The sequence below is a fragment of the Urocitellus parryii genome, chromosome 5 (assembly GCF_045843805.1).
Source record: "Urocitellus parryii isolate mUroPar1 chromosome 5, mUroPar1.hap1, whole genome shotgun sequence".
NCBI classification, from domain to species: Eukaryota; Metazoa; Chordata; class Mammalia; order Rodentia; family Sciuridae; genus Urocitellus; species Urocitellus parryii.
Window position 1 is genome coordinate 66,069,876 of NC_135535.1, and position 26,935 is coordinate 66,096,810.

General features: G+C 48.9%; 1 protein-coding gene across 4 annotated transcripts; it reads right to left on the reverse strand.

Moving 5' to 3' along the window:
* Positions 1 to 1,881: 1,881 nt before the first annotated feature.
* Asic1 (acid sensing ion channel subunit 1) lies at positions 1,882 to 25,878 on the reverse strand. 4 transcript variants are annotated; one of them, XM_026407070.2, is made up of 11 exons: positions 25,517 to 25,878; positions 24,493 to 24,688; positions 5,586 to 5,736; positions 4,857 to 4,984; positions 4,419 to 4,569; positions 4,051 to 4,107; positions 3,457 to 3,610; positions 2,907 to 2,998; positions 2,309 to 2,388; positions 2,128 to 2,232; positions 1,882 to 1,986 (listed from the first exon to the last, which is right to left on the reverse strand). In XM_026407070.2, exons 1-11 carry the CDS (start codon positions 25,876 to 25,878, stop codon positions 1,882 to 1,884), a joined length of 1,581 nt encoding a protein of 526 aa, XP_026262855.1. The 4 variants fall into 4 exon arrangements, with proteins under 4 accessions (XP_026262855.1, XP_026262852.1, XP_026262853.1 ...); XM_026407067.2 differs by having other exon boundaries at positions 2,784 to 2,998; XM_026407068.1 differs by lacking the exons at positions 24,493 to 24,688; positions 25,517 to 25,878 and adding an exon at positions 8,476 to 9,135.
* Positions 25,879 to 26,935: the final 1,057 nt, after the last annotated feature.

Below are 26,935 nucleotides of genomic sequence, written 5' to 3' on the forward strand. Positions count from 1 at the left end.
GGCATGCGTCACCCAGCCCTGCCTGCTGTTCCCCTATCCAGTGTACACTTCTTGGCCTTGCTACTGCTTCCCTCGGGGCAGGTCAAATCTCTAAGAAACACTCCAGCTCCAGGCCAATGCATAGGTGACCTGCACACAGATCTTGTTCTGGGATTGGAGAACAAGAGACAACTGGGCAGAGAAGGCCTGGAAATGGGTTGGTGCTCTGGCCTAGAAGGAATGCCTGGTTGAGGGGGTAGGGGCAGGCCCTTTACCTCACTTGTCTCTCATTAAGGTAGGGAGGGACAGAAGAGCAAAGCTTTCAAATTCTCTTCTAGGCCTGCCTCTTTCCTCCCACTACCAAACCCTGCCTCATCAGAAAATGTAGGTGATTGGCTTGGGCATAAGGTGAGGGAACAGGACTGGGTCACTGACCAAGGACCTCAGCTTCTACCTGTGGACATCCACTGCCCCAGCTGTGGGAGTCACCAATCCCCACCTCCCTCTGTGTCTGACACTGTTGGCTTAATATCCAGCCCAGCTCTCCATTCCCTGGGTGGAGGCTACCTCTGTAGCAACCTCTTGCCTGGGGAGGCCACAGTCAGTCAAGCAAAGGGCATTGGGATAGGTGGAGCAGGGGAAGGGAATGTTAAGGCTACAGGGAGGGCAGAGGGTGCCCAGGTTGGGGGGAAAGGGTGAGGCCAGAACGAGGCAGAGCTTGTGATTCACAGCTTCCTTTATGTCGCCACCGAGACAGTGCGAAGGTTACAATGCGCGTGTCGTCTCCTTGTGCTTCTCAGAGGGATGTGTGTACACAGTACAGACACCAGGGGAGAGAGTCCAACTCTTTATACAGGCGAAGGCATTCAAAGACTGGGGAGGGGGGGATAAACACAGAAGGGGGAACTTTGGGTAGGAGGATGGATCTCAGAGACAAGAGGGAATGGGTGAAGACAGACAGGGTTAGAGGAAAGTATATACAGAGATATAGCAATATAGAGTCTGTATCATATAGAAATAGAAAATGCAGATGAGGTTGTTGAAAGAAGCAAATGAAGCTGGGGCAGAGGACTTGGGAGAGTTCCATAAGAAAATTTATGGATGTGGCCCTCTGCAAGGGCCTCTGGGAGAGGGACCAGTGAGGTCAGGCACCAGTGCCCCTCTCCCTGAGCTGGAAGCTAACCAGCCAGGTCTTCTATGGGATGTAGAGGAAGGCTACCTCTTGGGATTTCTCTCCAGCAGCTTTGGGGTGGGGTTGAACTTGTAAGTATCAGGATGTGGCCTACAGCACCAGGGCCACATTTTGTCCCCATCTCCACTTCTTTAGGGGAATCCCCCACCTGCTAGAGATTCCATATTATGTGAGGGAGTGAGGCTGGGGTTCTAGTTCCTGCCTGGAAACTTGGGTTTCGGGGGAATAACTGGGCTGAGAGGGTCTCGTAAGGCTGGGGAAGCCCTCCCACTAGCCCTTCCCCTTAAGGTACATTCTCTGATTTGGGGCCAAATTCCAGACCCCAAGGATCCCCTCCACCCCTCAATAGGAGGGGGCTTTGGTGACTGGAGGCAGCAGAATGTAGGCAGACACTCAGATGACAGACAGCCAGACAGACAAGAATTTAGGCTGGGAGCTAGGGGAGGCAGCATGGAGCAGAGAGGGGGCAGCCCAAGGTCCTTTGCCCCTTTCTCTCAGGTTTTTAGATTAGTTTAATTTTGTTAAAATAAAAAGAATGGGATAAGAGGCAGGGAGAGGACGCTATAGTCAAAACCCTTCCTCATCAGAGACAAGAGGAAAGGACTGCCCCAGAAGTGTGGGTGAGTCTCCAGGACAGATGCGGGGGCAGCTAGGGGGCCCCTTGCTCTCCTAGCCCTCCCCGCCTAGGCGTTTGGTAGAGTGGCCTGCGCTCAGCAGGTAAAGTCCTCAAACGTGCCTCGGGCCGGATGGTGAGGTAGGATGTTGGCAGCGTAAGTCATCCCAGCAGGGTGGCCCCGGAGGCTCTCGCACGGGTTCTAGGGAAAGGGGCAAAACAGGAAGTGGTTACGGGAAGGGCCATAAGTTGCTACAGGTGCTGTGGAGGCAAAGGAGGGGTGATGGCTCTGGGCTGTGGGGGAAGGGAAGGCCTGGAGGGCGCCTCCTTGCTGGCTCCTCACATGTCTTTTGACGTCATCCAGGCTGAGGGCCACGCCCTTGTCTGCACTGCTCCTCTTGGCCTCCTTCTGGCACTTCCCTCTTCGGCACAATTTGTGCTTTATAACCTACGAGGGGTGGGGTGGGGTGGGCGGGCTGAAACACCGCCTCTCGCCTGGCTCCCACCCTACCCCGCCCCCTTACCTCATAGGCGTAGTCAAAGAGCTCCAGCACCGTGAGGATGCTGGCCCCGATGAACAGCCCCATCTGACCCCCGATGTCACCTGCAGGGTGGGGTGGTGGAGTAGGAGGGGAGTAGAAGCCGGGTTAGAGAGTCAGGACTTGGTGAGGGCAGTAAGGCTTGGAGTGGGGCAGGCCAGCCATATTCTCAAAGGGAGTGGCAGCCTTCATACAGAAGGATCACAAAGCCATATTCTGGCAGGATTTTTATTTTCTTCTCCATGCTTTTCTGTCTTTTCCTACTTTTCTAATATAAACAGGTATTATTCGGGAAAAAGAATTGTTTACAAAAACACACCAACACCCTTAGTGTCTGGATCAATTTCAGAGGCATGTGAAATAGTTTGCACCTCCACCCCTGCCCCTCCCTTATACCCACGGGCTTGTCTTTTCCACTTTGCCCTAAGAGAAGGCTCAACTACCTTCCCCCACTACATACCAAGACAACAGGGTTTGGGGGAAAGCACCTGAGGATGGGACGAGTGAGCACCCTGCTTTGAGTAGTAGGGAGCCACGCCATGCCTGTGGTATGGGAAGGGGACAGGTATCATGAGCAGCTCACCCAGGAGCCCTGCAATCTCATAGGCCTTCTTCTGCTCAATGGTCTCATAGTTGAGGACTTCAAAGAAAATGTCCAACACGAGGATGTTCTCCCTGCATAAAGATTGGGGGAGAAGACCTAAGTCATATCTCTGCCCTTTACTAGCTAGGAAACCTTACAAGTTACCCTCTCCAAACCTGTTTCCATGTCCATAAGATGAGATGCTGATGGAGATACCTGCCTTTTGTAATTATTATGAGGATTAAATTAAATGGCATATAAGAAAAGATGCTCTATGTACTGGCAAGTGTGATATGATCTTAGTTACAGAAATGAGGATGAATACAGAGGATAAAACAAGGAGGGAGGAAAAAGGGGTGTTTCCATTGCTTATTCTGGCTTGATCTTCCCTCCATCTCCACTCCACACTCTCACTCTCATACTCTGATAACTCTTGGACCGTCCTCAGATTATCTTAGCTCTTTCTTGCCTGCTGGTCCCCCATCAAAGCCCATTCTTACCTTCCACAGTCCCTGCCCAAGAGCCTTTCCCTGTACAGTAGATCCCTTACCCTATGTACTGTTCAGACTTGTTGAACTTCTTGGCCAGGTACTTGGCTGAGGCTTTGCTGGGGATCTTAACCATGGACAGCTCCTTGCCATATCGGGTCAAGTTGCAGGGCATTTCACATACGCAGTACTCCTGGTCCTTCTCCACCAGGAAGTCTGTACCCAGCCAGGTGAGAGGCATTGATTGAGTTTCCCAGCATGAACATCCTGGTCCTGCCCAAAGGAACCCTGCCACCCACCCCCCTTTTCCTGATCTGCTCTTCACCTTGGTCTTGTGACTGCTCTGTGCTGATCCTCACCCAGCCTTCGCATGAGTATATTTCTAAATCCTATAGGTCATTCCATGAGGGCCCTTTAGGGTCAACCAGCTGAAGTGCTGATGAAAGAATGTAAAGGCCCCTCCCAGGTGATCTCCATTTATTTTTCATAGGGGTTTCTGAAGATACTATTCTTAGCTTTAAAATCAGATACATGTAAGGGTGCAACGTGGTGCAGTAGTTACTGGAAGCTTCTGGAGTTTGGTCTGAAAACCCTGTGCATATGGCTGGTAGCACCTCCTTCCCTTTCTGTGACTACCCCAGGGTAGGGGCACTCACCCAGGGCAGGATCTGCACACTCCTTATACTGCTCTGGAGTGCAGTATGGTGCATCCCCTACAGAGAAGAGAAGACAGTGGGCAGGATGGAGATTAGGGGGCATGAGATGGTAGTGGCATATAAGGTGGAAGATGGATAGGTTGGGACAGTAGGATTAGCCAGTCCCCAGTGTGACCTGGAAATGACCCTCCATGATAGTCCATCCTTCCTAGACCCTTTCACCCACTTTTTTTGGAAAAGGCTGGAACTGAGATTGGAGAGATAAGAGCTAGAGGGTAAAGAATGCAGTAGGCTAGAGAGATTGATATAGATGGGGAGCAGGTGAGGGGCAAGCCCCCAGGATTGTGCTTGAAGACTTGGTGCCTGACCTGGCATGTGTACCATGCGGCAGTTGCAGTTTTCCACCAGATAACGTGTCTCACAGTCAATGCGGCAGGCAGTGATGCTGTAGGAGTCGAAGAAATCCGAGTCCATGGTAACAGCTTTGCAGGTGCCCCAGGGTGGGGGCAGGTAGATGAGCTGCTGGGAGAGCCGGGGAGCTGGGGGAATGTGATGACTTCTCCCTGAGTCACCTTGTACTTCTTTGACAAGATGCAGAACTCAGGAGTTCTGCCCCTCTCCCTCCGCAGCCCATGAAGTTTTGCAGTTTGTAGAATATACCCATTCATTAGATCATTCATGTTTCTAACTAGCCCAATTACCATAAAGGTCCTGCCTCACCTGTTCCTCCCATTATTGACCACCCACCACTCCATCTTGACCCCTCAACACCCCACCCTAGGACCAGCCTTCAATGGCCCTCTCACCCGCTGCTCCTGGCAGGCCACAAAGGTCTGGAAGCCTGGGGCCACACCAAAGCCCAGCTGGTCGATGAAAGGAGGTTCATCCTGACTGTGTATCTGTACTTTGATTCCCGCTTCAAAGGACGTCTCGTCTATGGGAATGAGGGGTATGTGAGTTGAGAGGGCTTCTGAGTTCCTATCCCCTTCAGAGCTGAGGACATCCTGCCTCTCCTGGGAATAAGCACAGTGTCTGTTTGGTAGGTAGGCTCTCTATGGGGTCCTAGGCCACCCCTAGCTGCTTTCTGGGTTTACCAGCTCCATGCTGTTGCAATGACCCCCGCCTCCTACATGCTTCTTTTCTTACCTGGTGTTTGCTATACATCTTGGTGTTTCACATTCTTTTTCCTAAAGTGTCACTGTTTCAGATACTCTTCATTTCTCCTCCTCCCTTTTTTCCCTTCTCCCCATCTCTCTTTGCCCCACGGCCCCCTGAGACCAGACAAGCAGGCAGCCCAAGAAGAGAGGGAGTTATTTATAGAGTGAGTGGCGGCCGCTGATGGAAGAGGATGGCTGGTTACCTTGGAGAGTAACTGAGCCAGGAAGGGGGAGCGAGGGAAATGTGAGTGTGGGATGTCAGGTAAAGTCAGAGATACAGATGGTGAGATCCTTGGAGGAAGGGGAAGGAGCCTGTGCCCTGAGCCCTAGTGGAGGCTGGGGCCAGGAAGTATGGGGAGTATGAGGGGTGCAACATACCAGTCTCTCCCCATACAGGTAAGTACTCGTCCTGCTGGATGTCCAGCATGATCTCCAGCCCATTGCCTGTCCCACCCTTCATGGTCTTCAGCCGGGGCCGCCCATCTCTACCCGAGTTGAATGTGTAGCACTTTCCATACCGTGTGAAGACCTGGTGGGGGGAGAATAGAGAATCTGAGAGTCCTGCCAGTACCTACTACCAACTGAGGAGTGTCCCCAAACAACCCCCATCCCAGCTGGAATCCCAACACCCTCCAGGAACAGTTCCTCCTATGTAGCCCATTCTCCATTTGTCCCCTTCTGCCATCTATTCTCCACCCTTCTTTTCCCTGCTATGTGCAGTGGGAAGCTAACCTTTGTGGGGTACATGGCCTGAGCTCCTTTACCACCTGAATGGGCTTCAGTTAGGCTTGGTCAATGAGAACCACAAGTAAGGGATAAGAAGAAGGCAGGAGGAGAGAGGACTGGGGTACTGATCTTTCCCCATCCCTCACCCCTCTGTAATGCTTCCAGTGGCTTAGACCTTCCGCGACTATAAATCCTGCAAGGAAGGATGGAACTATTTCCTTTTATGGCCCTTTAGCCTAGAAGTGATAACAACTTCCCACTATTGCTAGCTGCCTCAGCCCTCTTATTGGTTTTCTTTCTTTCTTTTCCTCTGTGTATGTTTGTGCATGTGGGTGTGTGTGTGGTGCTGGGGATTGAACCCAGGGCTTTGTGCATGAAAGGCAAGCACTCTACCAACTGAGCTATATCCCCAACCCTTATTGGTTTTCTTAATCCTTCCCACAGCTCCATAAACAGTCTCTTTATTAAAGTCTTTTCAATGTGTAGTACTTGAACTATCAAGTGGCAATTTTTTTTTCTGATTAGGATTCTGCCATGTGCACCTCCATCACCAGGATCTTCTCATTGCCAGATCCTTGGGGCTTCTGAGATAGATCTTCTTTTCTTCTGGATTTCACCCCAGACATTAGAAATCCTGTTCTCCCCCAAGACCTGCCCCCAAACCCAAGACCCCCAAACCAAAGCTTTTCTGTTTCCTCTAGCCATCAGCCCCCTATGTCCATCACTGTCCTATTTATTATCATTAGAACCTGAAAGCCCCAGTTACCATGCTAAGGACCATGGTCACCCAGCACTCAGGACTAAGCCCCAAGGCATGGCATATTGGCAATGCTCTTATAGAGCTATGAGGGCCTTAGAAGAAATCTCAGCCCTGGGAGCTCCTGACTCCTCATCCCCTTACAACCTTTTTCATACCTCTGATTACACAGATGTGGAAAGTAGAGTGGCCTCCCTGAATGTTACCATAAATTGGATGGGTGTTCTTTTACTACTGCTGGATGGTGACAAAGTCCACAAAGTGAGTCACAAAGATTCAGAGAAGGCCCGAGAAGGGGGAGACAAGAGTGTCAGGCCAGATTCCAGCAGCAGGTCTAGTGGGGGTCACTAGAAAATAGTCTTTGCCCCTTCCTCATATAGCCTCTGTCACCTCTTCCAGAAGAGAGAACATGTTGCTCTCCCCCATTTTGTGGGTGAGATCTAATGATAAAGCACAGAGAGAATTATGAGGGCTCCTCATTCCCCAAATCTGCCACCAGCTCTTGTGACACGAAGCTACAAGCTCTTAGCTGGACACACATGCACATACCTTGATTGAGGTCACTTGGGAGCCCCAACCTTGCCTGGCTGAGAGGGCAGGGTTACAGAGCAATGGATTCCTGCTGCCACCTAGTGGTTTTGGTTAAGAAGTGACTGCTCTACCTCTGGGCTCCCAGGAGAGAGGTTGACTCTTTTCTTGTCCCAGTCCTGTATCTCCTGGACTTCCTGAGGTCAAGTGGCCAAAACATCAAGGTCCCTATGTGTGTTCAGTCATTACATAGTATGAGATGGCACCCACCTGCTCTTACACTAGGGAGGAGGTGGGAATCAGGGATAAGGGTGTGGGGAGGAAAAGCCAGGTATCTTATCTGTAACCTGGAGAAGCCAGAGAAGAGTTCAGTCAGAAAGAACTGGAAGATGGCTGGAGAGTCAGAGGGCAGAAATGGCAGTGTGGCAGGTGGTCCCTCATCAGGGAAGGCCCCAGACTTCTGGGTGGGAGGTCCAAGGGGGAAGCTAACTCTCAGTGAGGGCTTCTTCTGGGAAGAAGGTCCCTGCCACTTAGAACTGAGAGGAAGGGGTTTAATTTAGAGATGACCTGTTATTATCTCTCTCTCTCCCTCTCTCTCTCTCTCTCTCTCTCTCTCTCTCTCTCTCTCTCTCTCTCTCTCAGACACACACACACACACATACACACACACACACACACACACACACACACAGTGGGTGGAGGATGGGCTTCCATAGAAGCATAGAAGACCAAGTGAGGATGCAATTAAGGAGGAAGATGCTGACAAGTGGTTCAGCGGGTGGAGATGGGGGCTGCCTCCACCCCTCTACCAACTCCTTACCACCCACTTCTGCACCTCCAGAGGTCAGGTGGCTCCTTCCCCAGCATAAGCCCAGGGGTGATAATCAAAATAGCTAGATATAGCCACCCACCAACAGATCAAATGTTGTCCTCACAGAGCAAGGTCTGGGCACTGCTAGACCCTAAAGGGATCTGGGGAAGGGCAAGTGAGGCTGGAGGATATTCAGGAAAATATCAGGGGCCTCAGGGCACCAGTTAATTACTGACAAGGACAGATATATTTCAAGATTCTAACAGGAAGAGCAGTACTGGTGTGGACCTGGGAATATTTCCAGTTCCAGACCCTGGACTCCCAAGTGAGCTCTGGCCAGATGGGAGCACTGCACAGATACCAGCCTCAGCCCCAGGAGGTGACAGTCAAGGAGAGCCATAGCAGACAATCTCAGGGTGTTATGCTAGGCATGGACCCCCACTCACCACGGAGAAGTTGTGAGGGCCACAGGGCCCCCCGCGGTAGGAGCAATAGAGCAGCATGTCCTCCAGCCGGTGGCAGGAGCGATTGTAGAAACGGTGAAGATTAAAGGGCTCCCCAGAAAAAGCCTCTGGCCCAGGTGGAGCAAGGGGCACCCCAGGATCATCACTTTCATCCAGCCCCAGCATGGGGGCCAGGTAGAGCAAGTCAGGATAGCTGAGCTGGGACAGCCGCACAGCATTGGTGTTGCAGAGGGTGACGGCTGGGAAGGCCAGCTCCGTGGTGGCCACTTCGTCTAGCAGAGTCACATGAGGGTAGCTGAGGTAATAAGCAACACGGTCCCCTACCTGGCACAGGAAGGCACCCAATGCCAGGACAAAGGCCACAGCCCACAAAGCCTGCCTTGGTCCTGGACCTCCTTCCACAAAGACATGACTGGCACCATGGAGGGTGCAGCTATTGGCAAAGGCCACCAAATCCACGGGTGAATCCCCCTTGATGGCTTCCTTCCTTGATGCATCCTTTTCCTTCTCTTCCTCCTCTTCGGATTCTGAGCTGTTCCGCTGTTGCTGGTGGTGATGATGGGGACCCCAGACATCTCCCAAGGACCCTGGGACTTCCTCTCCAGAGGAGAATGACACAGAGCAGAAGATCTGGATTGGCATCTTCTCCAGGGACTTTCTGACACCAGAGGATTGGCAGAAGGAAAGAGGGAGGTGCCAGAGGAAAGGAGATATGACCCCAGGCAGGGTCCGTAGGGGCCAGCCACTTAGTCCTTCAGCTTGTTCTGCACTGCCTGGCTGGCTGTCCTTTCTCACTGGGGCCTCTGTGGCAGTGTAGCTAAGCTGGGCGGGGCATGGAGAGGAGGACCAGCTTGCCCAACCAGGGAGGGCTAATGAATAATTGATGGCAGTGAGAAAGGAAGGCTGATAGACAGGAGGGGAGCGCCAGCCCCTTTCCTGTCACTGGCTCCAGCAGGACCTAGAGGGTTAAGACAGAGTGGAAACCCTGGAAAAGCCTAGGGCTGGAGCTCTTGATATCCCCTCCCCAGGTGAGGTGGGACCCAGCACAGTCCTTTGTTCCCACTGCAGGATGATCTCAGCTGGTAACAGTCCCCACCCTTCCCCAGGACACACAGGCATGCTCTCTCACCCTCCAGTCTATTCCCCAGCATGTCTCTCACTTTCCCCATTCCAATTCCAGCTCTCTCCCTTATTGTCCCAAGTCCAGTTACTCCTCTGGAATATCCAAGCTTCTCATGCTCTGTAGATATTCTCTCAGGCTTCTACTTCCTCTCTAATTCCCTTTGACCCATAATTTCCCCCCATTTCATTGATCCCCTATTCTCTCAATCTACCCTTAAACCCCAGTTCCTCTCTAATCAATCCTTTGATCCTCAGTTACCTTCCAATCACTGTCCTGATCCCAGTTTACTTATTCCCAAGCCCCCAATTTCCCTGTAATCACCCCCTTAACCCCAAATTCCCTCCAGCTAGTACTGGACCCCCTTTATCCCTTGACCTCCAGCTTTACTTCAGGCCAGCACCCCTCCCCCATGCTGAATTGCACTTAGGTCCCTTTCCTTCTCCTACCCCATTTGTGGATTGTGGGGCTAACTCAGGTTCCATTAGCAGAAGTCTCTCCCTGACCACAGACTCATTTGTGGCCACTTCCCGGCACTGGAGGAAGGTTTCCTCTCTCTTGCAGCTGAAAAGCTTGCTGGCAGATCATCACTATATTCCCAGCTTGCCCACCCCAAAACAATACAGAAGAGGGGTTCCAGGAGTTCTCCAGTGCATGGAAAAAATTGAGGTAAATGCAGAGATAGAAGGTCTTGGGTCAGGTAGGGAGTTTTGGGAAACAACCTACAAACCCTCAGCCTTGCAGATTCCCAATCCCTCTATCTCTGAGGTGCCCTATTCCCCCAATCCGCTGGCCCCTCTGTGCTCTGATTACCCAGGGCCACTGGTTGAGGAACTTGAGCCTCAGGCCTAGTCTCCAGGGCCAAGAAGGTGACCTGAGGGAAGGGGAGGGAGGGAGGGAGGGAGGGAGGGAGAGGGAGAGAGAGAGAGAGAGAGAGAGAGAGAGAGAGAGAGAGAGAGAGACAGCAGATTAACCCTTCCTCTTCGGGGCCAGAGGAGGAGTAGTGGGAGCTAGACAGGTCTACCTGGGAGTTCCCATTCCTTAACTATCTTATAGCCTCTTCCCCATTTGCCAGATGGCCCCTGGAGTGAGTTGGGGATGGGAGGCAGGTTTCCAAGTTATAGCAGAATTGACTATTGTGCAACCTTTGGCCTTAGCTTTGTTGCCAGGGACACAGAGGCCCCAGAAGAGGAGGCTTGAGGTCTGGCCCCTCTCCAGTCTTATGACACTGTTCTCAGACTGACCTCAAACTCTTTTTCCTAAACAATAGCCTCCTAAGTGACCTCCCTGCCTCTCAACAGTTTCTCCCTGTTTTTAGTCCATGCTATGGACTAAACTAATAGACTCTGACTATTCTCTTGCTTAAAGACCTTCTTTCACTCCCCAGTGCCTCTTGGTAAAATTCACTCCCCCAGGTGGACCTACAAAGCTGACAGTAAAGCTTCAGCCTTACTTTCTACCACTGTCCCTCCACCTCAGCCCACATCCACCCATCATGACCTTTCCCAGACCACACTAAGCTTATCTTCAGTCCCGTGTCTTCCCTGGACTCCATCTGGAGAGTTTTTACTTATTTTCCTTTCTTTTCCTATCCAGAAAGGGTCTCAATATATTGCCATGTGGGCCCTGAACTGGACTCAAGCCATTCTCCTGCTTCAGCTTCCCAAGAATTTGGGATTACAGGCACAAAGCACTGTACCTGGCTTCCAACTCCTTTTTCAAGACCTGCTTATATGTTACCTCCTCCAAGAAGCCTTCTCTGACTCTACAGGGATTAGTTAGTACCTGCCAAGGGAATAAACAGAAGGGTCAAGTTCTGCTCAGGGCCCATCTGGCATGCATAGTGATCAGGAGCTCCTTGAGAGCAGAGCCTATGAAGAGTAAAAGATCAAGACTCAGAGACCATGCAGAGGAACAGGAAGTGAGAAAGACCAAGGACACCAGAGTAACCAGAGATAAGTCACTGCAGAGAGGAAGAGACACACACACACACACACACACACACACACACACACACACCTTCAGCTGTTGTCCTCAGGTTTCTCCTATATGGATTCATGGGCTGCTTTTCTGTTTCCTGCTCTGTGGGCATTTTCTTCCTGCCTGCCAGACCTTCGCTCTCAGAGGGCAGAGTCTTCCTGCCTTGTATCTTCTCAGGAAGTGTTTCAGGTGTAAGTGGATTTTTGGGGGAGGCTGAGGCTTGGGCTGGGAAGGTTGCAGCTGCCCATGTGTTCCTTGACCACTAGAGGGCATTGTCCCCTTCCTTGAGATGTCCTGGAAGTGGCTATAGATTGGACTTCCAGAGGGAGGAAACTAAGGCAGGAGAGCTTCCAGCTTGGGGCTTCACCAGAATGGAGGCCAGAAAGACACAGTTCAGCCTCCAAGGACTGTGAGTTTGGTCTAACTGTATACCTTTTCCCAACACCAACAAGAAGATTCACCACACACTCCTGCACATTGCTACACAAATGCATACTTGCACACACAGCTGCTTCCTCCTCCATACTCGGTATTCTTGTTCTTCTAAGGTTCTGTCTCACCCTAACATTAACCAAGGAGACAAAGCCAAAGTTTTACAGGAAAGGAGAGGTGAGGAAATTGTCAGGGGGCATACCCAAACCCCAGGCAACACAAAGGGCCCCAGGAGAGGTGCTCAGTTGTGCACGAGCACACCCACCCACCCACATACACACACAGAGAGCTACACTCAATTCTGAACTCTCTTTCCAAGGTTGTGTCCTTTCCCTATATCACTCCTTATCAGTACTCTTCAGCTATGAATGACAACTAAGTGGTTTCTGAATTACTATGTCTTTTTCTGAATTTCTTTCCCTCCCCACTCCCCCCTCCCCCCCCCCTCTCTCTCTCTCTCTCTCTCTCTCTCTCTATATATATATATATATATATATATATATATAGTAGATCTTGGTGTTGGTGTTGGGAAAAGGTATACAGTCATACAAACTCACAGCCCTTGGAGGCTGAACTGTGTCTGTCTGGTCTTTCTTCTGGTGAGGCCCCAACATATATATATATTGGAGATTAAACCCAGGGGCACTTAACCACTAAGCCACATCCCCAGCCCTTATTATATATTTTTTTCTATATTTATTTAGTTGTTGATGGACTTTTATTTTATTTATTGATAAGCAGTGCTGAGAATTGAACCCAGTGCTTCATACATTCTAGGCAAGCACCCACCACTAAGTCATGACCCCAGCCCCCACTAGCCCTTTTTATTTTTATGTTTTTAGTATTTTTGTAGTTGTAGATGGACAGAATGCCTTTATTTTATTTATTTTTATGTGGTGCTGAGGCTTGAACCCAGTGCCTCACACATGCTAGGCAAGTGCTCTGCCACTGAACTACAGCCCCAGCCCAGCCCTTTTTATTTTGAGACAGAGTCTCACTAAATTGCTGAGGCTGGCTCTAAACTTGTGATCCTCCTGCCTCAGCCTCCTGAGCCACTGAAATTACAGGCATATGCCACCATACCCAGCTTCTTTCTGATCTGTGCAGTGTTTCAGAGTATTCAACTGACATTTCTTGGGGCTTCACCAGAATGGAAGATTGGTAGATTGTATAGATCCTTATACAATCTACCAAAGAAGTTGGTTGAGTAACTTCATAACTTTTGGACAAGTAAGGAAGCTGAGCCACAGAAACCAGTTCAAGTCTCATGACAACAAGTAATGGGCTTAATATTAGAATTAGGTCATCTCTCTCTAAATTCCTTCCTTCTTCATTTACTCATTGATATAATGGGCCCACATCCTGCCTTCATGGAGCTCACTGTCTAATGAGAGAGATATCAGTTTTAAAAGTCACAAATATAAATATTTAATTGAAAACTATGATAAATACAATAAATATAATTATGTAATTCAATGAGGCAAAGAATAGAGGGACCTGACCCAGACTGCGGAAATCAAGGAAAACTTCTCTAAGAGTGATATTTGAATTGCAAGCTAAAGAATAAAGAAGGGGCCGGAGGTTCCAAAAGGAAAATGGAATGTGTACAAAGGTCTCAGGAAAAGATAGCTGAGAGGAGGCAAGTGTATCTGGAGAATTGGGTTGAAGCAGGCAGCACTCAGATCATCCAGGTCTTTAAGGTAAGGATTCTGGTCCAATAACAATGGAGGACCTCCCTATGGAGCTATCAAACAATCAAAGCTGTGTTTTAAAAAGACAGTTCTGGCAGCTGAGTAGAAGAGCCAGAGGGGCTGCTGAAGACTCGTTAGGAAACTATTGCAGGGGTCCAGTGAGATGGATTTGAGGGGTGGTGTGGAACAGAGTGGCAGAGGGGAGATATTTAGGAGGCAAAACTGTCAGATCTTGTCAAGACTTGGCATGTCCTACCAAGGCAAGTAAGGGAGACACAGAGAGTTGGAGTTTATGTACCTGAAACAGTGAGGTGGCTTACTAGACTGATCAGGGACAAGATAAAGGACCTGTTTGAGAGATAAGAAGACAAGTTTAGTTTTGCACATGCTGGTTTTGAGAAACCTTGAGGACATCCAAATAGAGAGATTAAGTGGAAAATTGGCCATTGGGGCTGATGCTAGGAAGGGAGAATTGGACTGAGACATATATTTGGCAGTTGTCAGTATGTAAAAGATAATTGGAGTCATGAGTGAAGATGAGACTGCCCAAGAATAGAATAAAAAGTTTTTAAAAAATAGAAAAAAGGACTTATTTGGCAACATCCACTAAAGCTAAATAGAATCATAGCTTATAACTTAACCAGTTCTACAGCCAAAAGAAGTGAGTGTATATGTCAACCAAAAAACATAAACAAGTGTGTTCACAATAGCTTCATTAATAACAGCCCCAAACTGCTAACAACCCAAACTATAGAATGCATAAATAAATTGTGGGGTATACATATAATGAGATATTACACAGTGTTTAAAAAGAGCCAATTTTTGCTACACACAACATGACTAAATCTCAGGCATAATGATGAGCAAAAACAGACACACAAAAGAGTAGATACTGGAGGTCTGGGGTTGTGGCTGAGCAGTAGAGCACTCGTCTAGCACATGCAAGGCACTGGGTTCAATCCTCAGCACCACAAAATAAATAAATAAATAAATAAATTGTGTCCAACTACAACTAAAAAAAAAATTTAAAAGAGTAGATATTGGATGGAGATACATATACTCCAAGAAGCTCAAGAATAAGTGAAACATCTATCCTGATAGAATAGTGGCTAATTCTTGTGGGTTGGTATTGACTAGGAAAGGGCCTGAAGGAACTTTCTGGCATGAATGTAAATACACACCAACATAATTTGTAGATGTTACATTGTAAGATATACTAGTGTAAAAATTCTTCAGGCTGTACTTTTACATTGATTTATCATCATCATCAAATTCATCATTATCCTCCTCATCATCATTTTGGTACTGGAAATCTAACCCAGGACTTTACTACTGAGATACATCCCCAGTCCTTTTAATTTTCTTTTTTCTTTTCTTTTCTTTTTAGACAGGGTTTCTTTTATTATTATTATTATTAGTTGCTCAAAACATTACAATGATCTTGACATATCATACATTTGATTCAAGTGGGGTATGAATTCTTTTTTTTCCACGTGTACAGATTGCAGTATCACATTGGTTTTACAGCCACGTAGACAGGGTTTCACTAAGTTTCTGAGGGCCTTGCTAAGTTGCTGAGGATGGCGTCAAATTTGTGATCTTCCTGCCTCAGCCTCCTGAGTTGCTGAGATTATAGGCATGAACCACTACACCTGGAACCTCTATGATTTGAAAGAAGAAGAAAACTTGAGGCTGAGCCTTGAATAGAGACAACACTTAATTGGCAAAGAGACAGAGGAATGACTCTACGTAAGAGGAAAATCAAAGTTGGTTGTCAAAAGAGTAGTTCAAAAAGAGGGTGGTGTCAACTATTTCAAATGCTATTAAAGATCAAGGATAAAACACTAATGGCCTTAGATAGAACCATTTAGGAGGAATGGTGGGTGAAAAGGCAGCCTGGAATAGATCAGAAAGTGAGTTGGAGATTAGGAAATGGGACCATGACCATACACATCACTTTTTAGAACTTTGTGATGGGAAGCAGAGAGAGAGGGCAGTTGAAAGCCCTATGAGTTTGAGTTTTAATCTTAGCCCAAAGCCTAATACATAGTAAGTGCCCAATAAGTGGTAGCTGTTGTTGAAGCTTTTGTTTGTTTGAGATGGAGTCTTGCTGCATTCCCAAGCTGGTCTCATCCTCCTAGGTTCAGGTGATTCTCCTGCCTCAGTCTCCCAAATGGCTGAGACTCCAGGTGTGCCATTACACTTGACTTAGGCATCTATTTTTAAGTGGGAGTATCTTAATCATGTTTCATTGTTGATGGGATGGTTTCACTTGAGAAGGAGGGTCTGTCTGTAGAGGATGGAGAGGCAGAATCAGTTGGATAAAGTTTCTAAAAAGGCAGAGGAGATCAGAAAAGAGTAGGATGATTTTATCTTAGATAAGATGCATGTTCCCTTGTAGGCACTGGTACCCAGAGGAAGAAGGAGATCATGTCTGAGGCTTCTGTTTGCTCAGCAAAGTAGAAAGCAAGGTTGTCTGCTGAGTGTGAGAGAGAAGCTAGGAAGACTGGCTGTTTGAGAAGAGTGGAGAAATTTACAGTAATCACTGGGGAGAGCAAGTTGACCAGAACAACACACTGAGGTTGCCAGGCAGCATTGCAGGCCCTTTTAGGGATGTTGATCATGATCGAAATGTGATATCTGCTATCCTGGGTGTGCAACTTCCTCCAGTAGATCCTGGCTGCCTTGGTGTCACCCTGGAAAAAGCCAGTGGTTGGGACTTGGCCAGATGGTGCAATGAAAAGTCAAAGGACTCCAAAGACATGGCATACTCAATCCAGGGACTGGGATTCCTAGGGTCTTTTTCTCTGCATTTTTCTTTCCCTTCCTGTCTCGCCACACAGCTTGAGCAGCTGGAGAGCCTAGAGCAACCTCATCCACCACATGCATTCCTGTTCCTGAATCCACATACAGGGAACTCAGATTTGGAAGATCAGAAGTTGAGGCCTCACTTTGTTATATACTGGCTGCGTGGTCTTAGACAAGTCACATAACATGCCTCTGAGCCTCAGTTTCTTTATCTTTCCAATGAAGATATTAAATATCTTCCTACCTTCCAGAATGATGAGTAGCAAAAATAAAGGGAATCTGTGAAATTTGAAAGCATGGCTGCAAGAGATGATTAATTTTGCTGGTATGTGCTCTGCATACAAGAGGTTTGTCTGCACAAAAGCTTTCTCCCACAGCTCCATGCACCAAGGGCTGCATATGTTCTATGTACAGCCACATACATCCACTTCACATGCTAGTCTACATCTATGTTCTTCCCCAGTCATGCACATGGAGGTGCACAGGTGTGCTTGTTCCCTTGGGGCACACATGCAATGAGTATGATTTGAGAAGGCTGAATTGGCTGCTGTACATGGTCAAGGCCACTGCAGCAGTCTTCCCCCAGAAGACTTCCTAGCCTGGCACACTGATATAACACACCAACTAAAATATGAAACACTAAGCAACAAAACCCTACCCTCAGGTCCCAGGACTGTAAGCCACAAAGAGGGTGTGAAGATGAGAGGGGTGGGCATGGGTATTCTTTCCAAAAACTCATAGAATCTCCAAGAGATCACAGCTTGCCCTTCCTTTCCCCCTAGAGTGGGTATGGAGAGCCTGGAGCAGCAGAGTCTCTGTTCTCACAGTTTCTTTTATTTCCATGGTACTGGGAATTGAACCTGTGGTACTCTATCACCAAGTTAGATTACCAACCCTTATTTATTTATTTATTTTGAGACAGAGTCTCACTAAGCTGCTAAAGATTTTGCTAAGTTGCTGAAGTTGGCCTCAAACTTGAGATTCTCCTGAATCACTGGGATTATAGGCATATGCCACTGCACCTGGCTTGTTCTTACAGTTTTCTAAGTGAACACAGAAGTTTAATGCTCACTTTTTAAATATCCTGTGGGGAAGATATCTGATACATGTGTTCAGGTAATTTGGCACAGCTCATCCATAATACATACTGGTTAGGATGGGCTTGGCCAGAGTGCCCTAGAGGTTCTCCCTCCTGGAGGTTGAAAGAGAGGGTGCCCCTGGACAAAGAATACTTTAAAAACTCCCTTAGGCTCTCCTCCTCATAGGAATTTGGGTATAGAAGCTGAGAAATGAAGTCACCTGGAACTCTACCCAAAGTAGAACCCAGGATTCCTAATGTCTACCCCCATTCTCCAGCTAAGTAGGCTTCATTTCTTGTTCTTGCTGTCTCCCTCCCAGTCTCTTGGAATGCTTCCCCAAAGGTCCTGACTGGGAAAGTCCTCTATCAGAGGATAGAAACTTCTGGAGCAGCCACACTCAGAAAAAAGAGGGAAGATTTATGCCCGAAGGGTCTGTTCAAAGGCAGGAAAATGATCCTGCCTTGCTGGAGAGAATTGGCTGGTTCATTGTTTGGGAAGGGCAGAGTGGGGCAGGCATGGGCAGTTTTATTTATTTTTTCATGGTACCAGGGATTGAACCCAGGGGCACTTTATCACTGAGCTATACTCCCAGCCCTTTTTATTTTTCATTTTCATCATTTTCTTAATGAACACAGTACTTTTATTTTGTTTATTTATTTATTGTTATGTGGTGCTGGGGATGGAACCCAGTGCCTCACATGTGCTAGGCTACCACTGAGCCACAACCCCAGACCCCTATTTTACTTAAAAAATTTTTTTTGGTTGTAGATGGATAAAATACCTTTATTTTATGTATTTTTAGTGTTGCTGAGGATTGAACACAGTGCCTCACACATGCTAGGCAAGCACTTTACCACTGAGCCAAAACTGCAACCCCTTACTTTTTATTTTGAGACAGGGTCTCACTAAGTGGCCTAGGCTGTCCTTGCACTTGCAAATCCTCCTGCCTCAGCCTCCCAAGTCACTGACACTACAGGCATGCGCCCTCACAATTCAGCTTCCAGCATATTCTTTAACGCTGGAATTGTCTGAGTAGCTGAGAGTGGCTGGGGAAATTGGATGGATTCCACCTGAATATTTCTAAGTCCCTGAGAGTAGAGGTTGGGTCTGCCTGTCACCACCACACCCCACCATAGAACCTGGCACTTAGAAATGGCCCTGTCCATCATAGGAACGAATCGTGTGCAGCTTGACACTCCCACAATCCCAGCTCCTCACAGGAATCTTCACTCTCCCTCACATTCCCCCCAGAATTGCAATTGCTTTCCAAAAAGTTGAAGCACACTCAGAAGCAAACTCCACCCACAGCAGAATGTTCCTGACTTCTCTGCAGCCTCCCCTCTGCCTCTTGGACACACTGGGGTATAGTAGTCACACCTAAAAAGTGAGTTGTCCTCTGGCTAGGCAGCCAGAATCACTTCCCTCCGGAGCCCTCCACTTCCGTCTCTGCCTCCAGAGACACTTACTTACTTACATCAATTCTCTATTACTTTAGCCAACAGCCAAGAGATCAATTAGCTTAGAGTAGCCTCTTAGCTGATAGCAGTCTAAAAGAACTGGCTGGGGTGGGGAAGCAGGAGGAGGGGAGAAAGAAGAGGAAACTAAGTTACCTAAAGGATGTTTGTGGAAATCTGTGTAGGAAAAAGAAAGAGACACCAGCCCAGGGTCCCTGGATTCCTGCAACTGGCTCTGCTCAGCTCTTCTCCAACCCCTTCTATTCACTTCAGGCACTTCCCAGGGAGGAGAGAGAGATGGGAAGGATAGGGCAGGAGGGAATTAGTATCCGCAACTCCTAGGGCAGAGCACCTCTCCTCCACTTGAGCCTCTGCACATCTTCCCCTCCCAAATCACCCCCTTGAAAACCACCACACCCATGGGTAGGGTAGTCAGGTCCTCCTCTCTGCACTGCAGTCCAACAGTAGCCTTTCCCCTCCACAGCTCCTACACCCTCTGCTTAGCAAGAGAGAACAGGACCGGGTAATAAGGTTGGGCCTTCTTGAATCTTGGTCTGAGCTAATATGGGGGTAGGAATGGGGGTGAGGAGTGTCAATGAAGGGCACAGCCCTGGGCCCTGACATCCCTGGCTCTGATTACCTTATTGATGACCTTTCTCTTTCCCTACAGGACCCTAAGATCACCCAACCACATAGCCTCTTGTGTCAGTATCTTCCCTCTTTAGGTGCTCCAGGAGATTCCTGCCCCCGCCCCCTGCATCCACCCCCTTTATTCCACATTTTCTCTGGAAGATTATGCCCCTCACTCCAGGGTCCTGGGGTACTCCTCTGTCCCCTCTGGATTCTTGTCCCCCAGTTCCATGCCCTTTTAAAAAGATTGCAGTTCTTACAATACCCCCGGTCCTGACAATTTGCACTGATTACCCTCCTAGTCCTCTTTCAAGGTCCAGACATGCAGTCCTGCTTCTCTCATCATCTCTGCAACCCAGGCAAAATCTCTGGGTCTCAGCTGGAAGGAGGGGGGTGGCATAGGGCAGACTGGGCAACCATCTGCCAGCCCCCTCCCCTCCATGCTGCTCAGCATTCCAGCCACATCACTGCTCCCACTGCCAGGGACAGATAAGGTGCAGCTGGAGGCTGGCACCAGCTGCGACTGTGCTCACTCCCCAGCCCCCGCCCATACACCAGCAGACATCTGCGCCCCTGGCCCCCCTCCATAGGACCCCTGCCTTGCATTGGCCTGGCTAGCCTCAAGGTGGGAAAGGAGCCTCAGACCCTGTTGCCCTGGCAACCAGACACCCCACTGGGAAGAAAAGGAGGTGGCCCAGAAAGAGGGGTCCTTGTGGTTGGGCTTTCTGGCTCTTTTGGTAGCTCAGGAGGGAGCTACTGAGGCCCACCCAAAGGGATTTCTTGGGGATACTTCCCCTACTTCCCTCTATCCCCTCATTCACAAAGGATTTCCAACTCATTTCTCCCAGATTTAGCTCAGGTTCCCCACAATTAACCACACCTGGGGGATGGACACTGGTCCAACAGTCTGTGACCCCTATTCCCTGAGATTGAGCTGGATTTCAAAGCAAATCTGGGAAAATGTTACTACAGATTCTCATCAAGGAAGCTGGGGTCTTTGGGGACCAGAGAAGATATCCTCTATTATCTCTCAAAACATTCTCCTGGAGCAAGTTCTTACTGTTTGGGTGAGTGTTGCCCTTGGAAACATCACAGAAGAGTCTGCATGTGCCCATGCATACTGTATTTTGAAAACATTTTGAACAAGGGACCCCCAGTTAAGGCCCTCTGCTATTAAGGCTGCAGAAGATGCCAAGACAGTCTCCTCTAAACTCTGACCCTATAATCAGATGATTTCTGCCAGTGCCACATTTATCCAGAGGCTAGATTCACATCCCGATATCTGGGCCTGGCAGAGAATGGCATGAATGAGGAAACATGCTAATTATGAGACCAAGGAGAGGAGAGAGGGTGGAACACAAAGCAAAGAATATGTGAATCCCTTAGGATTGGGGATCCAGAGAAGAAGGCTTGTCAGTCCCTTCTCACCTCAGGGATGTTAGACAGGTACTCAAAACCAGACTCCTGTTTGTGTAGAAATATCCATTCAAGCAGAAGTGGTAGAACTCTTGACATAGAAAAGGGCTGGCATTGAGAGCAACCAGAAAGGGTAGAAGGATAGGCTGAGGATTTGGGGTCCAGCCAGACCAGGGTTAGGTCTTTGATACATGGACTGAGAAACAAAAAACGTGATCTTCCCTCACAACCCAGAATCAACAAGTGCCACAGTTGGACCTGCAGAGCGCTACCCTGTAGGGGTTTTTCCTCAGGAGAAGGAAGAACTCAGATTGCTACAGGACTCTGTGAACCAATCATATCTCCATCTGACTGCTTGGAATTTTCCCCCTCAGACAACATGGACCAATTACAGTTTAGTATCTCCATTACTATGAACCAAACATCTTAGCATTGCCACTTGGAATTTTTCTGGACAAGACAGACAAATGGATATTCAACTGAATACTTTCTCTGGATTAACAGTATTCCAACTTTATACCTTAACACCTTCCCAAGTCTAGTCAAGCACTTCCCTCCTATATCCAACATTATAAACCATCCTGCTGATAGGTTTTTTCTTTCCTGGTAGTCCCTTCTGTTGTATGTTGGGTGTGTTGGATGGAGAAGGGTAGGATTCTGGATTTTGCTTCCACCTTCACCTATAGTTCTAGGTTTCTTTCTTTCTTTCTTTCTTTCTTTCTTTCAACTTTTTATTTTATTTGTTTATTTCATTGGTGCTGAGGGTCAAACCCAGGGCCTTGCACGTGCGAGGCGAGTGCTCTACTGCTGAGCCATAACCCCAGTCCAGTTCTAGGGTTCTTGTAACAAAGTTTGTGAGCTTAGAAACCCTCTGGTCTGAAGCTCTGGGAAATCTAGGACTCTCCTGTTATGAAGAAGGAAAAGAGAGAAGGAAGTGCTCTTGTACCTGGGCTAAGTTCCCTTTCAGCTTGGCTTAACAAGGAGTGTGGTCATATAGCCCTTGTCCAACAGGACTGACAAAGGCCCATGAAATTGGTCTGCAGAACAGGACTTAAAGAGATTGGGAAGTGCCAGGTGCAGTGCACACACATAATCCCAGCCACTCTGGGGCTGAAGCAGGAGGATTGCAAGTTCAAAGCCAGCCTCAGCAATTTAACCTGGCCTTGAGCAATTTAGAGAGACACTGTCTCAAAAGAAAAAATAAAAAAGGCTGGGGATGTGGCTCAGTGGTTGAGTGCCCCTGGGTTAAAATCCTAGTACCAAACAAACAAAAAAAGAGAGTGGGAAGCCTGTGTAACCTCACCAGGAAACACTACACATGACCATGGCTCTAACCTTTTTACATAAACATATGCATCCTATGTTTCCTTAATGCTAGAAGGAAGCAAGGAAGTGGGGGAGGAAATGGGTTGGGAGAAAGGGGAAGATCTGAGAATGGAGAATTAGGAGGAGGCATGAGAGCAGGGGATCCTGGGGAGACTGTTTTTTTTTTTTTTAATTTTTTTTTTAGTTGAACATGGACACAGTACCTTTGTTTTAGTTATTTATTTATTTTATGTGGTGCTAAGGATCGAACCCAGTGCTTCACATGTGCAAGGCAAGTGCTCTACCACTGAGCCACAACCTCAGCCCCAACCCTGGGTTTTGAAAGAACAATGCCAGAATTGGAGGTGGACAGGAGAACTCCAGGTTCAGCAACACTAATGAGAAAAGCACACTGCACTAGTACTTAATGAGATATGAGTTCCAATCCTGAATCTGTCATTAATCAGCTAGTGAGGTTGGGCAAATTATCCTACCTCTTTGTATCTCAGATTGTGAATTTGTAAAACACAGATAATATGGTTATTTATCAAAGGGATTGGGAGAGCCTAGAAAGCATTCTGAAGAGTTACAAGCATTGTCCTTCCATTTGGGATTATGGTTATTCATAGATGCCTCCGGGTCCTTTGGCCTCTTTCCAGCTTCCGTGTGTATCTTTTTGTCCATTTGTTTGTTTGTATGTTTTGGTACTTAGGATTGAACCCATGGGTGCTTTACTCTTGAACTACATCCTCAGTCCTTTTTATTTTTTATTCTGAGATAGGGTCTCACTAAATTGCCCAGGCTAGCCTTAAACCTGCGATCTTCCTTCCTCAAGCTCCTCAAGCTCCTTCTAGGACTACAGATGAGTACCACTGTGCCCAGCTAGCTGTTTGGTTTTGATCTGGGAGTTTCATTATACTTCTCAGGATGGCCTCCAACTCCTAGGCTCAAGCAATCCTTTTGCTTTAGCTGCTCAAGTAGCTGGGATTTCAAAAATGCAACCCCCACATCTGGCTTCTCTGTGAGGGTCTTTACCCTAAAGAATATATGTGACTTGCCTAGGATAACCTAGCACATCAGATGCCAAAGTCAGTTTTCTAGCACCTGAGGTGCTGACCTGAGGCCATCACATCTGTGCAAGCATTTGTGGGGCATTTCCATTTTCAGAAGCAAAGAGAACCTCCAGTTTATGACTATGCATCCTGATCACCTCTGACTCTGGCTCTGTGGCTCTTGCTGGCAAGGGGACACCTAACTGGACAGCATGTGTGTGTGTGTGTGTGTGTGTGTGTGTGTGTGTGTATGCATGTGGGTGTGCACATGTGTATATGGGGTTGGGGTGAGGGTGAGAATGACACAGAGAAAATTACTTATTTCTTTTCTTCCTTTTTTGGTACTAGGAATTGAACTCAGTGGTACTTTATCACTAAGCTACCTCCCCAATCCCTTGCTAAGTTGCTGAAGGCCTGCCTCACTAAGTTTCTGAGGCTGCCCTTAAACTTGCAATCCTCCTGCCTCAGCCTCCCTAGTCATTGGGATACAGGCATGTGCCACCTCACCTGGCCCTGTCTGGCTATTTAAAGGGAAGCTTCCCTTAATCCCCATACTTCACAATGCTCAAACTTACTGTATACTCACATCACTTTGGGACCTTTTTAGAATGCAGATTTTGATTCAGTAGGTCTGGGAAGTTGGGTGGCAAGGTACTATATTTCTTTCAAGCTCTCAGGTGACAGTCTCATCAGACCTCACTTTGAGTAACAAGGTTGTAACTTACCCATCACTACTCCTAACTTTGACACCCGTGGTCCAGAAGGTAAATAGTGGGTTCAGGGCCATGCCTGGCCATGTATGCATGCATGGTGTGTGTGAGTATATGATATTCACTGTAGGTTCTCTTTCCTGCCTAAATGGGTGCAAGGTTGTGGCTCAGGCCCTCACACGGTATAAATGTACTCCAGAAGCAAATCCCAAAACACACACTTTCTTTCCCAGAGCAGCAAGCATTGAGAGCCCTGGCCTGCTCCCTGTCTCCTCCTCCACTGAAGGCCAGGCTGACACACACCCCACAGCAGAGGACTCACCACCTTGAAGTCTTCAGCGCTGCAGACCTCCCCCCGGAAGTGGCAGGAGAGCAGCATGTCTCTAATGTCGTGTCCTGCTCGGTCATAGAACTCACGCATGTTGAAGGGCTTGGGCTTGAAGCTGCGGAAGTTGGCCTTGTCCTGCAATATCTCCAGCTGCTTTTCATCGGCCATCTGTGTGTCTGGTATCTCATACCTGGAGCCCGGGGGTGAGTGGCACATGGATCAGAACAACCACCAGTGCCCATCCCTTACTTGTGGGGGATAGCATCCAGCCCCAGGGATCAGCCCTGGGCATAGATAGGCAAAGAAGGAGAGCTGGTCATGTCTAGAGGGCCTGCCACATGTAGTTTGAGAAGACAGAAGTATCTGGGCATCTCAGTACATGGGTGAGAGGAAGCATGGATAAAGTGGCAGCCATGGCTTTTATAATATAGTCTCTACCCTTTAAAGGTGGTCTGCCCTAAATGAGGAGATCAGAACATAGTGGCAGGAGGGAGGGCAAAGTTCACTCCAGAGAGTACCAGTGTTAACTCAGGCTGGGTAATGGTAGCACTGTTTTGGACTATGCTGGAATCAGAGATTAGGTGCCTTAATTAGGTGCTCAGCAGTGCCCCAACTTCTCTTCTATGAGTGGCAGGTTTGAGGGATGTCTAGAGGGCTGGGTTGGCTGGTTCTGTGGTAGGGTAGAGAGGCAAGCACCCTGACTAAGAGATGAACCTGCCGCTGTCCCGAGATAAGAATACATATGGGGCTGGGTATGGTGGCACACATCTGCAATCCAAGAGACTCAGGAGGCTAAAACAGAAGAATCTCAAGTTTGAGGCCAGCCTTAGCAATTTAGCAAGACCCTGTCTCAAATAAAAAATAAAAAGGATTGGGAATATAGCTCAGTGGTAAAGCATCCTTCGGTCCAATCCCCAATATATATATAAAAAAAGAGTACATATGGGGCCCTTCCAGCTGTCCATTCAGAAACCCCATGTTCATAAGCAGGGCACAAGGGTGGGTGGGAGCCACCCACCTGTTGTTGAGCAGGGCCAGCAGCTCCCCAGCATGGTACAGGTCATTTTTGGAGACTTGGCTAAAGCGGAACTCATTGAGGTTGCACAGCGTGACGGCAGGGAAGGTGAGCTGGGAGGCAGCCACCTCGTCGAGCTTGGTGACGTGGTGGTAGTGGAAGTAGTACTGCACACGCTCGGTGCACACACACAGCAGCACAGCCAGTGAGCCCAGGAAGCACAGGGCCCACAGTGCCCGCTTCAGGGACAGCCGCTCGTAGGAGAAGATGTGGGCCAGACCGTGCAGCGTCGAGCTGCTGGCGAAGGCCTGGATGCTCACCGGCTGGACGCCACCCACCTCCTCCTCCTCGGCTTTCAGTTCCATCCTTGTCTAGGGGATCCTGGGGGGGGAGGACAGGGAAAAGACAGAGTCTGTTATTGTCCTGAGAGAAGAGTGCACATGGTGCCCCTCCAACTGTGTCTATCCAGAATCCCCATCTCCAGAGGTCAGTGCTCCTGGGGCAGAAGACTTCCCTAGTGTTCAAGACGAGAAGTGTCTGGCTAAGGGACCTGTCCCAGGACAAGGCTCCTCCAAATAGAGGCTTGGGGGGTCAGCTGAGGCCAAGAGAATGCTCTCCCAGGGAATAGGCTAGAGGAGACCCCAGATAGTCACTGAAGGGTGAGAGGGAAGTCTTGATGCTCCCAAGGCAGGCACAGGAGTTCCCTCCAGATGTGGGGTCACTCTGGGACAGTAATGTCTACCCTATCCTGGAGATAAAACTCTCCCCCATAGGCTAAACCTAGGGTCAGGAGCTCCTCTCCTGATCAAGGGTATCCTGGGCTCTCCCTCCCAGGAGCTAAACCTGGGCCAGAAAATCTCCAGGGTGGTGGGTATACAAGGGGAGGGGCCCAGCCTGAGTACTCACCTGGGGTGTCTCCAGTTCTTATGTAGGCACAGGCGCGCATGTGTGTGTGTGTGTGTGTGTGTGTGTGTGTGTGTGTCTGTCTGTCTGTCTGTCAGTCTGTCTTTGGGGTGAGGGGTGGGGGTGGCGGGTTGCCCGAGGTGGATGTATGGAGGGGGGGCGCGGTTCCCTATGACAGTCAGTTGTCCCCGCCCCGAACGCACCCCCCTTCAGTCGGGCTTCCCATCGCAGTCAGATCCCCTGCTCGGCCCCCGCCCCCTCCCTACCCTTCGACCCTCCCCAGCCGCTGGGGAAAGGTAGAGGAGAGGAGAGTCCCCGCTTCTGGGCGCTGGGGAGCCCCGCGGCCAACGGCGGGGGAATAGGAAACCCACCTGAGGGGGATTCTGGAAGCCAGGAGCCGGCGGCAGTCCTGGGGCGCGGGGCCGTATGTGGGCTCAGCGCCGAGTCGCGGAGGGGCTCATGGCCCGGAGCCGGAGCGGGCGGCCGCCGCGGCACGCCGCGCAGAACCCTGCAGGGAGC

Bases quoted from the DNA above. Each gene is read 5' to 3' on its own strand.
- Asic1 (XM_026407067.2), bottom strand. From the start codon at position 25,878: ATGGAACTGAAAGCCGAGGAGGAGGAGGTGGGTGGCGTCCAGCCGGTG. The intron at 24,689-25,516 runs GTGGGTGGCTCC...CCCGGGCTCCAG, and splicing joins CTGGCCCTGCTCAACAACAG to GTATGAGATACCAGACACAC. The intron at 4,570-4,856 runs GTGAGAGGGCCA...CTCTCCCAGCAG, and splicing joins TGGCCTGCCAGGAGCAGCGG to CTCATCTACCTGCCCCCACC.